The sequence below is a fragment of the Blennius ocellaris genome (genome assembly GCF_963422515.1).
Source record: "Blennius ocellaris genome assembly, chromosome: 2".
NCBI classification, from domain to species: Eukaryota; Metazoa; Chordata; class Actinopteri; order Blenniiformes; family Blenniidae; genus Blennius; species Blennius ocellaris.
Genome location: NC_137651.1, coordinates 23160752 through 23173462, shown reverse-complemented (window position 1 = coordinate 23173462; position 12711 = coordinate 23160752). Strand labels below are relative to the sequence as shown.

Sequence of the window (12711 nt, the reverse complement as noted above, 5' to 3'; positions counted from 1 at the left end):
ACGATAATTTGAGAAATTAAGAAAATTATGAGAGAGGCTGAGTTTGACACACTCTGATAACTCATAAATCTAATCTTTACCATCTTGCCCTCTGGTGGTGCTGCTGTAGAATACAATAGTCTTTTATGAGCTGGGAAATTCCATCCATGGGAATGAATTTTATACACCGGCTATATTGAACTTAATGTGAAAGAGAGCTTCAGATAACAGTGGATATTTATGGAAGGGTGGTTGAATTGAAGGACAAAGGAATCAAACATTGGTCTCTCACTGTGAGGCAACAGTACAAACCACCACAAATTCTTTTCTTGAAGCAGTGTTGGACTTTCACCCGAGAAAGAAGTGACTCCCTCAGCAGGTTGGAGCTGACATGTGAAGGCATGGCTGCACAGGCTGTAATCAATAGTTCTCACAGGCTTATCTTCTCTTTTTATATCCCTCAGCTCAGCTCTGTGGACGAGCCGTCATCCCTCCACTCACCGCCCCGTCTCATTGTTGTCAATCACCGCCTCCAACCACAAAAGCTCCAGTGCTCCTCCAGATAAAGGGGGGAGATCACATCAGACTGTCTCATGTGTGAGAGGAAGATAGAGCTGCAACGCCCTAGAGCTTCTTTGTGCTAATGTCTTCGCTTTGAAGGAGCATACACGGCCTCTCACAGCAGATTAACCTGCACAGATTCAATAATTATCTTTCAGCACATATATTTTAGGCCTAAATCTTAAAATGAACACTTAAAATGAGTGCGTTGTTAAATATTGTGTGAATGTTTCCCCCTCACAGTGAGATTGAATCTGTTTGTGTGTACTTTAGTTTAACAGTCCAAAAACATGCATTTGAGGTTAATTGGTGACCCTAAGTTACACATATGTGTAAATGTGAGTGTGTGAGTGGTTTTCCTTTTTCTGCGTGTGTGCCCTAATAGATGATGTATAAATGTATAAATATTTTCAAAAATGGTAAATACTGCAACATTCTCACTGTGGACCAGGTATGTTAGTCATATTTGTATGCAGCAGGTGGCACATACTGCTTGTTGCATCTCTGTGGCCATCACACAGCATACCCTTTCATCCTTACTCATTCATCTCACTCTAGATCTATCACACATCAAAAATCACACATGCAGCCAGAAACGTCAACAGAAAAAGAAAAAAAAATAATTACACAACAAAAACAGCTCTGATGTATTTGCCTTCACAGCGACAGGTTTCCCAGCGTTTGACATTCAAAAGCAGCTGAGGATGTGACAATAGTATCAGGGAGAAAAAGAAGGAAAAAATAAAACCTGATCAACAGGCTCTGCAGTTTCTGTTCCTGTAAATCCACGTCCCTGCTGCTGTGCTCGCATACGTCACATGACCAGAGACACCAGCAGGATGTTGCCTCTCACACAACAAATTAGGTTTGAGTAAAGGAGTGGCTGTTTTTAGAAACCACTCAGAGGTTTTATTGTTTCCTGAATTTCTACCTGGTCACGTTTGAAAGCTTTTTTCAGTCAGAGCTAAAAAAAAAAAAAGGTTGATAGCAAAATAAGGTTCATAATCAGTCAAAACCAGGCTCATCAAAGTCATGTTTCTTGTCTTGTGATGCAAAGAGGTGATGCAAGTACTCACAGATGTAAGCAGAAATACAGATACTTGTGTAAAATATAGCTTAAAAGTACAGATTAAACTTTTTTTTACATTAGTGAAAGTTAAAATAATACACGTGCAAAACTCAAAAGTAAGACACAAAATGCTTTACTTATTAATAGATCGATAACATATCTTAAAAATCATATATGTGTGGACACAGATTATGATTCAATGTTGTCATAAACAGGATTACTTTCTTTAAAAAAAAGACTCTTCAGAACCTCCCTGGACTTTATCAAACAAAAAAACATGATAGATTCCAATAGAGACTTAAATCTTTCCAACAAAAACAGTAGATCCTGTCATTCAGACATTATTGATGAAACTTCTCTTAAATCTGTCATCTTCTGCAGTTTCGGTACTGATTTCACTATAACTCATTTGCAGTGATGATTCGAAAATAAATGGTCAAGAGATAAATAGAGAAGTTTTGTACATGATTCTCCACATATCTAAAACAAGGGCCGGACCTGTGACGTCACCTTTAATGTCTAGAAAACACTATTTTAGAAGAACAGAAGAATCCAGGTCTGAATATCGTACAATGAAAAAGTTCAAACTGTGGAACGTCCACATGATTTCACTTGACTACATATAAACTCAGTCTTTTCTTGTTTTCCTTGATAATTTTAGCTCATAAGCAATGAAATCTAAAGTAAAGCATAAAATTTAATGTTTTTCTGAACTTTTCTGATTTTCTAAACCAATCGAGCAACCGTTATTAAATCAACATTTTTAAAATGAGTGAAACTTTTAAAAAAGAGACAATAAAATGAATAATTTTTTGAGATGCAGCTGTAGTAGTTAGGTAGCAGAAAGTGCTTTTTATCTGTTCTGGGTTTTTTTCTTGTTCTGTATTGTTCTTTAAATAAATGGTGACATTATGATGATCAGTGTAAGAGTCGTTTCTATCAAGCTTTAATTGAACCAGATAAGATCTCTTTTTTGAGGACAAGAATAAAATAATCTTCCTCTGGGGTTAATTAAGTATTTTCTATTCTATTCTATTCTATTCTATTCTATTCTATTCTATTCTATTGTTCCATTTGGAAGATTTGAATTAACTTTATCCTTGGTATAAAACAGTTAATTCAGGAGCATGAAAATGTTGTTAATTAAAGTACAAATAGGTGTGTAGCCTCAGAGCGAGGGAAAGATGTTGCCACAGAACATCAATTCTGTCACTTCAGAAGAGAACTTACAAAGAATTCACTCAAGCTTCAGTGAACACTGCTGAGCTAGATTTTCTTTTTTGATTTATCTTACCTGTCAAATCAGAGCTCCTGTTTGGTTTCGATAGACAAGTGAGAACAAAAAATTTCCATCTGATTAATCCAATTATTTTGACAGTGGTTCGGCTTCAAGGTCAAGCTAAACCAGTAAGATGACATTACTGTCCTGGCAATGCGACAACAAGCTTGAGAGTTTTGCGCTTTCATTTCACCTGACAGACGACAGACGAGGCTGCACATCTCCGTCGGAGCCATGCGAGCCAAGCTGGAGGTTGTCGCTCTAGTGCTGGGCTCCGTTGGCCTGGCCGGGACAGTGGCCATCACTGCCATGCCCACCTGGAGGGTCTCGGCCTTCATCGGCGCCAATCTGATCGTGATGGAGGAGCTCTGGGAGGGTCTCTGGATGAACTGCTTCAGACAAATCGACATCAACATGCAGTGCAAAGCGTACGACTCCCTGCTGGTACTGCCCCCGGAGCTGCAGGCGGCCCGGGGCCTCATGTGCACCTCCATAGTTCTGGTGCTCGTCTCCTTGCTCATCACCGGTTGTGGGACCCAGAAGAGCAATTCCTGCGGCAACAATGCGAAGATGAAAAACATTGCCCTGGCATTAGGGGGGAGCCTGTACCTGCTCTCCTTTCTGATCACGCTCATCCCCGTCAGCTGGGTGGCGCACACCGTCATCAGAAACTTTTACAACCCCACAGTGGTGGACTCTCAGAAGCGTGAGCTCGGACACGCGCTCTTCATCGGCTGGGCCACATCTGTTGTCCTGCTGATCACCGGCATCATCCTTCTCTTCAGATACTGCAAACGCACCTCAGAAGAAGAACAGACCTTCAATGGAGAGCATCTTGTGACAGAGAAGGATGTAAAGAAAGAGGGCAGCGTCTCCCTGCGGAGGATGGGGTCAAGCTTTTATAAGATTCAAGAATATGTGTAAACTTGAATTCCTCCTGAGTGCATGTTAAATGTCCATCAAGGGTTCAGATTCTGTCTCAGGAAGGGTTAAAACTGATGCAAAGTTAGTGTTGATTCTGAAATCAATGAAGCATTCAGATCACCTGCAAAAACAAGAATATGTTTCAGTAGTCGTTTACATATGCGTGAATATTTAGCAACTGAACAAACAGATATATGAACTTGCTATTGTTTTGTCAAGGCATTTTTATTTTACTTTTGTCTTACTGCTACCTGTCATCATTTCGTTGTTGATCATACTGTTTGGGCAACACCTCAACTTCAATATGTTTGTGTATTTTTTTTTTCGTTATTCTATTTACACAAAAACACAATTCAGACCTAAATAAAACTGATATCTTATAATCCCGGTGTTATTCTTCCTGCATTATAAACTGAATGCACAAAACAAATTTGGGGCAAATGCTGTTATCAAGTGTTCTGAAACAATTGCCTTCAGCAACGACAAATGTGAGAACTGCTGGCAGTGGCACAGTTCAAAGTTATAAAGAAAGCCATCCTCCTCAGGTGTCTGTGTGCGACACCTTTTTATCAGCTCGAGTTACAAGGGGAAGAGCAGCTTGACGTCTGTGATCTTCCATCAGCTTTCAGGCCCGGGGAAAGATAGCGTGTTAAATTCACTCATCAGCATAGCTACAGACGATTATTTTGGAATTTAGCTCACATGATAAGTTGACTTCACAAATAATAATAATAATAATTAAAAAAAAATGCAAATAAAAAATGCTAAATATTCAGTATTGTTTTCATGCCTGGATTACTTGAGAAACTATTTGCATTCCTGTGTTTAGAAAGAGTTATTTCAATAATTTTCATGTCTTTAAACTCCATTTACCACCTTAAAACATGTTGCTGATGCCTGTTGTTTTGGTCTGTATCCGTTTCAGCACCCAGAGTGTGAAAAACACAAACAGGGTGCAAGTGTCCGTTTGTGTTTTCACACTCGGTTTTACTGTCGAGTGACAATAAATGGCTTGAACAGTTTAAAATGTGGATCTAACTGAAAAAATCCCATTCAATTCAGAGCTGCTTCTGTTCAGACCTTAACAAAGGTCAAAAATCTTGATTGGTTGTTTTGTGCTGAATCTCACCATTTCTGACAAATAATAAGGACAAAATACTAATTCACCTTGTCAATAGAGCATTTGAATTCTTTTGTGAATGTCGCACACTACCATAGATGACAGTTGAAAAAAAGCTTTAAATATAGAGTACATCTTTGGATCCTGTTTCCTGCTTTTCTCTCTGATTCCTTGTTCTCAGAAGTCTTTATCTTACAAACGACAATGCAGAACTAAAAATGCCTGTAGTGAAGTCTAAAAGGAAGGGTATATACACATTAATCGTCACTGTTTATGTAGTTTTGGATTAAACGTGATTACTTAATCACCCAGTGAATGTTAGTAGCAATGACATCTATTCAAAACAAGCAGCACCTCTTGACGTGCCCTGACTTTCTGGTGGCTGAAAAGCAGCTCAACCAGTAGGGCCGCATTGCATCATTAACATATTTTTGTGGGTGTATAAGTTCTTTGACTTGTTCCTCTCCTCAGACTTGTTTTTGAGACGTGAGAGAGCAGCCAGAGGTACCGTCTTCCCTTGGCTCTCTGCTTCAGCCGAAATGGCTTACACCGCTTATAGCGGCTACACCAAGCCACCTCAGTCTTACATCGGGTCTTACTATGACGACAAGAGGCCCCAGACCTTCGCGGAATACGAGGACTCAGTGTACGAAGAGAAAAAGAGGCTGGAGAAGAGGGACCGTCGAAACGCCGTCTGCTGCGAAGTGGTGGCGCTGGTCATTGGCTTCATCGGACTGATCGGGGTGGCGGCCGTGACGGGCCTGCCGATGTGGAAGGTGACGGCCTTCATCGAGGAGAACATCATCGTGATGGAGACCCGCTGGGAGGGACTGTGGATGAACTGCTACAGACAAGCCAACATCAGGATGCAGTGCAAGGTGTATGACTCCCTGCTGTTCCTGCCGCCGGACCTGCAGGCTGCCAGGGGCCTGATGTGCGCCTCCGTGGCTCTGACCACCTTCGCCCTGGTTGTCTCCGCGGTGGGGATGAAGTGCACCAAAGTGGTGGACCATCGGGCGCGCACCAAACACATTGTGCTGGTGGCCGGAGGCAGCCTGTTCCTCTTGGCGTGTGTCACGACCCTGATCCCCGTGTCCTGGACGGGTCACGTCATCATCAGGGACTTCTACAACCCGCTGCTGATCGACGCCCAGCGCAGGGAGCTCGGGGAGGCTCTCTACATCGGCTGGGTCACTTCAGCTCTGCTTTTCTCTGCCGGAGTGATCCTGCTGTGCCGTCACGCTCCACGAACCCAAGACCCGGAGGAGAGGATCGTCTACAACCCTGGAGGAAGCATCTACCAGCCGTCGTACACATACCAGCCGTACACGTACCAGCCGGCGTACACCTACCAGCCTCCCTACTCTGTGCCTCCACCTGGATCTATAGCATACACGCCAACTCAGTACTAGACCAACCTGGACTTGTGTAGAAAATCGCCATGATTTGGCAAATCTGAATGAGGATGATTACTCATAATAGGTCCCGTGGCGGTTAAATGAAAATGGACATTTCTTTTTAAAAATGGGGCCGAGATATTGATATGGTGAGACGTCGTTGAATACATGACTGTGTGATGAATCACTGCATTGCTTTGGTTGTTTCCTTACTTCAATACTTATCTCTACAAAGCAATAGTCACAATGACGATTTTACAAGTTTACAACATTTATATGTTGATCTTTTTTTTTTTTTTTAGCTTCTTATTACTCAAATAATGCACTAGAACCTTTTTAAGTTATAAACCTCCAAATGATGAGTGTTCACAACTGAGGTCTATTTCTTATCAATGTATAGAGTTTTTTTTTTTTAATGCAGGCCTAATTTAAGGTCAACTATGGTTTTGAATAAAGTAATAATGCTGATATAAAGAAAGAATCTTGCTTTTCTTTTTACAAAACCAATGGAGATTTAGAGGCTGCACTAACATCGTGTCTGTTTGGGGTTTCCTGACCGTGAAACAAGACCTGTTTCAGTGACGTGCAAGTGGGGAGGTTGTTATGCTATCTCTATTGTTGTACGTGGAAATGTGCCTAAACTGGTTGAACCAGGCTGCTGGAGCAGGTCCACCCACAATACAAACCTACTCAGAGATTGTACTTAAACCAAGCCGAATGCTGTAGCTTCCTGATACAACAGAGGCAAAACAAGAAATTCTGTACTGACAGAAACACACACAAGAAGCAGAAAGATAAAGCAGGGTTTGTTCTGCTCCTGTTTAAAGCATCTGGCATCGTCACAAAACATCCTCCACAACTATAAAACATAACAAAATCTAGAAATAAAGACTGAATTAACAGAGCAGAACATATGGATTTCTATGATACTAATAATATCATGATGAATCAGTCAATCTTGTAAAATGTAAATTGACACTTTTGAATAAACAAAACGGGGAGCTTACAGCAGTGTGTGTGTGTGTGTGTGTGTGTGTGTGTGCAAAAGCCTGAGGGATTGTGTTTCCCAGCAACAGGTCGCAGTAGGAACCCCCCCCTCCCTCTCCTGACAAATGTCCACAGGGAGGCGGCAGCTCAACATCCACCTGCTCCTCCTCCATTTGGTTCCAAACCTCCGTGCATGCCTGAGAAGACAAGATGGCCAACTCAGCACTGGAGATCGTGGGCCTTTTATTGACCCTCATTGGGTTGATCGGGGCGGCGGCGAGCACGGGGATGCCGATGTGGAGAGTCACGGCCTTCATCGGGGAGAACATCATCGTGTTCGAGACCCGATATGAGGGGCTGTGGATGAACTGCTTCCGACAGGCCGACATCAGGATGCAGTGCAAGGTATACGACTCCCTTCTGGCCCTCACGCCCGACCTGCAGGCGGCCAGGGGGCTGATGTGCTGCTCCCTGGCGCTGGGCGGCCTCGGCCTTCTCATCAGCTTGGTGGGATTGCAGTGCACGTCGTGTATTCAAAACAACGATCGGGCCAAGCGGATGGTCCTCATCATCTCGGGCAGCATGGTCATCCTGGCCTGCATCTGCGTCCTGATCCCCGTGTCCTGGACGGGTCACGTCATCATCAGGGACTTCTACAACCCGCTGCTGCTCGACGCCCAGCGCAGGGAGCTCGGGGAGGCTCTGTACATCGGCTGGGTGGCCTCAGCTTTCCTGTTCGCCGGAGGATGCATGTTTATCTGTTGCAATCTACAGTCGGAAGAGAAAGGCTCGGAGAGGTACGTGTACACCAGGAACTCGAACTACACGGCCTATCCTCCACAGCCCCTGCAGCCGCTGCAGCCTCAACAGTTAGTGCTCATTCCCCAGCAGCAGCCGATGCTGTCAAGACACCCATCAACTAATTACAGCTATCACAGCAGGTACCCCTCGGTACGCAGCGGCGTCGCCTACCTCTGAACCCCTGATGACTCAAATAACAGGGATCAGTAATGTTCTCTACGTGTGGGAAACTGTCCTTTCAACAAGAACTGTAAAGGCAATGAAAGAAGTACTTTTGACATGAATACAAGTTTTTCAAATCAATTTTCTTAACATTATTTTTATGTCTCATTCAGGAGAACTAAAAACATATACTTCATTTTCATTTATTACATTTATGAACTTTTATACTATCAGCAATTTTTGTGTATGTACCATTATTATTTTGTATATGCATGCTGTATATAACAAATAATAACGCAGCCTGCTTGCTTTCAGTGCAAAAACAAGTTTAGTGGATATTAAGGAGATAGATATTTGATTTTCTGCTTATTTTGGACTCATTTTCATCAGAGCTTTACAGTTGAGATGATAATGTTACTGTGCTAGTCACAAAAACACAGCTGTGTTTCATGAACCGGTCCTTTATGTTTTCTTTTTCAAACTTTGACAGTGTTAGTTGAATGTTCAATTTAATTTTAATGACAGATGAGGTCATCTTGTCATCTGAGAAAGGACAGGTAAATATAATTATGAAAACAAAAGTCTATTAAACTTTGAAAAAGGTTCAGTCTCGAGTCTTAACAAATAAGACACACGAAGTACATTTTTATAGATTTTTAGTTTTTGCTTCGGTGTGACGTCCTGAATTGCTCAGGGAGAGAAGTTCACAGGCGGAAGCGACTGATTCAACATGACTACTTGTTAAAGGCGTGGACTCAGAGAAAACAACCCGACACTGTGACCATGCGATGCACATTTGAAAGTCGCTCTGTATGGAAATGAGGAGATCTTCAAGAGCAGAATGTTTCCTGAGAGGCTTCATCCGCTCTTAAGCTGATTGGTCACGAGATTTCACTAGATTTGATTGTTCTTCATCCGTCCCAAAATGAGGAAATCCACATATGTCATTCAAATAAAGAGTAGTCAGTGAAACTAATTTCTTTATGGTTTGGAAACATGTTGTACTCATTGCACTTCTAGGTTAAAGCTAGTGTTTATTATTATGTTATCGGGTGAATCATTCAACATTTCCAGAGCTATTCTTGTACTAATAACCTCGATCTCCAATTTTTACGGAGGTCCACATACTGTTTTCATGAACTAGAAACAAACAAGCCAGAGTTTCACAGTGTGAGCAGCCCTGGTGGGTACACTGTATATAAATAATGTGTTGGTCTTGTTGGAAAACTGTTTCTGCTAATATTATGATCATTTCAATATGATTTCTTTGACATATTTGAACTATTTCACTTTTTTTAATCATACAAAATATACTTATCTTGGTCCCAGTTTCATAAGTTTACTAATTTCTGATTGTATACATTTCACTGAAATGTTATGTAGTTCAAAACCAAAGTTTCTAAATTGTCTATTGACATTTAACATGTTTTTATTGATCATGTTTGGAAATATATAGACTACAGGCTTTCTATTGCCCTTTAGGCTGAAACATAATCTGTGTGCCTTTTTGTATCAATGTATGCTTTGGTAAAGTATAAAAATATATGTGTGACCATGTGTGATGTGAAACGTGTTCGTGTGCATTTACCTTCATTTCATTTATCTTTGACGGTCATCTCTGCTCCCTGGTGGGCAATGTAAGAACTGCAGGAGCTGTATTTTAGTATTTTCATTGTTTTCTTCTGATTTTGTAACACAACAAAGAGAGAATAATTCTTATAATAAAAAAAAACAATGTATGTGATTTAAAAGGTTCTCTGAATCTCTGAATGCTTGAGCAGTTTGTCTGTTGTGGCCTTGTTTTGTGTGTGAAACTGATGGCACTGATATTTACTGCCAGTATTGTCGGAGAGACCGTAAACACAAAACAAGCTTCCATCCCTTCTCAGCCAACCAGGTGCCTGCAAACCATCTTTCCCATAACAAACTGCCTCTTGCAGAAACTGCTTGTGTCAGACTAGAACCTGCTGGTGTTGGACAGGTCTCTGATTCCCACTCCACTTTTTTCATTTTTACTGCACTAAATGTTCAGCTGTGGACGAGAGTGACTCTAAGTTTGGATTGGTGGATATTTGAACACTGAGCAATGGTTCAAGGCGTTTCTGAGATTGCTGCGATGTGCGTGGGTCTGATTGGGCTGATCGGCGCAGCGGCTGCGACGGGGATGCCCATGTGGAAGGTGACGGCCTTCATCGGGGAGAACATCATCGTGATGGAGACCCGCTGGGAGGGACTGTGGATGAACTGCTACAGGCAAGCCAACATCAGGATGCAGTGCAAGGTGTATGACTCCCTGCTGTTTCTGCCGCCGGACCTGCAGGCAGCCCGGGGTCTGATGTGTTGCTCTCTGGCCCTGTCGGGGCTCGGGCTCCTCGTGGCTCTGGCAGGGATGCGATGCACCTCCTGTGTTCGGGGTAATGAGCGGGCTAAGACCATCATCCTGATGGTAGCGGGTGGGATGCAGTTCTTGGCCTGCTTATGTGTCTTCATCCCCGTGTCGTGGACGGGTCACGCGATCATCAGGGATTTTTACAATCCACTGTTGATTGATGCGCAGAGGAGGGAGCTGGGCGAGGCTCTCTACATCGGCTGGGTGACCGGAGCCTTTCTTTTTGCCTCTGGCCTGCTGTTTGTTTGCCGCCGGATACCTTCAGACAAAGGCTCATTCGACATTTACCAGCCACCTCAGTTACTCGGTTACAAGCCAACGCCCAGTAAACCAATGCTGATGAGGTACCATCCTCTCTCGACTATTTCCAGCCTCCATAACTCTGTGCCGAACTCCACAGGACAACCACTGGCAGTGCCGCTGCAAGGCATGCCCCAAGTAATGACAGCCGAGGGAGCGCTACTCAGACAACCTGTGGTCTATAACCCTGAAACTGCATCACTGTTATATCAACACAGCAACCGGTCTTTGATGCAGAGCTCCAATCACGGTGGAAGCATGTACACTCCTGGGAACTCACTGTACATCAGCCAAACCGCCACGCCCTTTTCTCTGGCTTATAATCCATCTGCGTCCTACCAGTCCAGCTTTCACCCGGTTCCACACACTCCTATTTTCATCGGATATAAAGAATCAAGAGTAGAGCAAGAGGCTCAAAGTGGGATCAGGCCGGGTGTATACATATAAAGAAGACCTGGAGCTTTCAGACATTGTCATGATGAAAAAAAAAAAAAAAAAAAAAAAAACATTAAATGGGTTCTGCTAATATTTGTATTATTTTGATATTCAGTTTGAACACTATGCTTGTTTCTACTTTCAGATTTTCTATTTACATTCCCGGCTTGCTGTTGTTTGTACAGATGAATCATAACCCGGACTGACTTTCCCCCTAAAATCAATCTATGGAAAATTGTGTTTTTGACGCATCGCAGTCTTGTTGTCTTTGTTACCATCTGTTTCAGGTTTTTTTTGTATTTTAGTATCTTTTGCCATTAAAATATCTTAACCAGCAGCCCAGTATATAATAAAAAAAACATTTAAAAGCCTTAAAAGTATGAGTCAATTTGAGTTAATGATGACATTTAGTAGTTTTATCTGTCCAAGAGTTCATCAAAGTTAAGACACACTGATTTTTTTTTTTTTTTGCTCTATGTACATTTGTTTTTCATGTTTACTGCTGGATTTATTTGTTGGCACACAAAAAAAAGAAACTAAGCAAAGTAAGTGAAACTGGCTAATCATGACATGAATCTGGATGAAAAGCAACATTTTGTTCTTCTCCTGATCAAACCCCTGACAATTTCATTCTGCACCACTAGATGACACCAGAGGAAACGAGGAGCCTCTTCAAACAGCTTGCGAGATCTTCCCTGCTGTCACAGCAGGTGTTGGTAGAATAATTTCCTCTTTCCATTGAGTTTTTACGAGCTGTCAGTTTCATCAGATAAATGTTTAATGAAACACTAAAACTTCAAATAAAAGGAATAATTTGAAAAACATGACCACCTGGGTAACACTTCAGGCTATTCAGAATTATCATGAACAAGCTGGAGTGACTGAAATCTTATTTATTAGGTGAGGAGAAATGCACAAAATGTTTCAATTCAGTAAAAGGACATGTTATATGTGAGACTAAAAAGCAAACCTTACAGAAAACACCTGATGCCTCGTTCCTTTGGAGCATCAATACTTCCATCCCACGTCCCTCTGTTCCAAGGAATAAAGCAAAGTGGGTTTCAAGGTAACGTGAACACATTTTTATTTAACTACAAGTCTGTGTCAGATGAATGGTCCGAGGTAGTTAATCTTCAAAGGAGCGTCACCGACCAGTTTGAAGATTAGATTTGCATTTCCATCAGGACTGGAGCAAAGATTTAATCATTCCTCGGTGTACCAAAGCAAAGACGTTGTCGAGGTCGAATGTTGCCAGATTTGAAGTTAATCTTCAGGACGTATCCATGTTTGCGGATCAGCGGCTTGGCT

The 12711-nt window shown here is 42.2% G+C and overlaps 4 protein-coding genes across 4 annotated transcripts; all 4 read left to right on the top strand.

Moving 5' to 3' along the window:
* Positions 1–3122: 3122 nt before the first annotated feature.
* LOC308136159 (claudin-17-like) lies at positions 3123–4165 on the top strand (the record flags this gene model as incomplete). Its single annotated transcript, XM_080504394.1, has 1 exon — positions 3123–4165. One exon carries the CDS (start codon positions 3123–3125, stop codon positions 3810–3812), a length of 690 nt encoding a protein of 229 aa, XP_080360520.1. The 3' UTR covers positions 3813–4165.
* A 1259-nt stretch (positions 4166–5424) lies between these two features.
* On the top strand, positions 5425–7213 carry LOC308142990 (claudin-8-like). The gene has a single exon (XM_080513625.1). It carries the CDS (start codon positions 5472–5474, stop codon positions 6342–6344), a length of 873 nt encoding a protein of 290 aa, XP_080369751.1. The 5' UTR covers positions 5425–5471; the 3' UTR covers positions 6345–7213.
* Positions 7214–7526: 313 nt separating this feature from the next.
* cldn8.1 (claudin 8.1) lies at positions 7527–8294 on the top strand (the record flags this gene model as incomplete). The annotated part of the gene is made up of 1 exon (XM_080507763.1): positions 7527–8294. The coding sequence occupies one exon, from the start codon at positions 7527–7529 to the stop codon at positions 8292–8294; it is 768 nt and encodes a 255-aa protein (XP_080363889.1).
* A 2071-nt stretch (positions 8295–10365) lies between these two features.
* LOC308140836 (claudin-8-like) lies at positions 10366–11415 on the top strand (the record flags this gene model as incomplete). Its single annotated transcript, XM_080510778.1, has 1 exon — positions 10366–11415. The coding sequence occupies one exon, from the start codon at positions 10366–10368 to the stop codon at positions 11413–11415; it is 1050 nt and encodes a 349-aa protein (XP_080366904.1).
* Positions 11416–12711: the final 1296 nt, after the last annotated feature.

Coding starts and splice junctions, on each gene's coding strand:
- LOC308142990 (XM_080513625.1), top strand. CDS start 5,472: ATGGCTTACACCGCTTATAGCGGCTACACCAAGCCACCTCAGTCTTAC.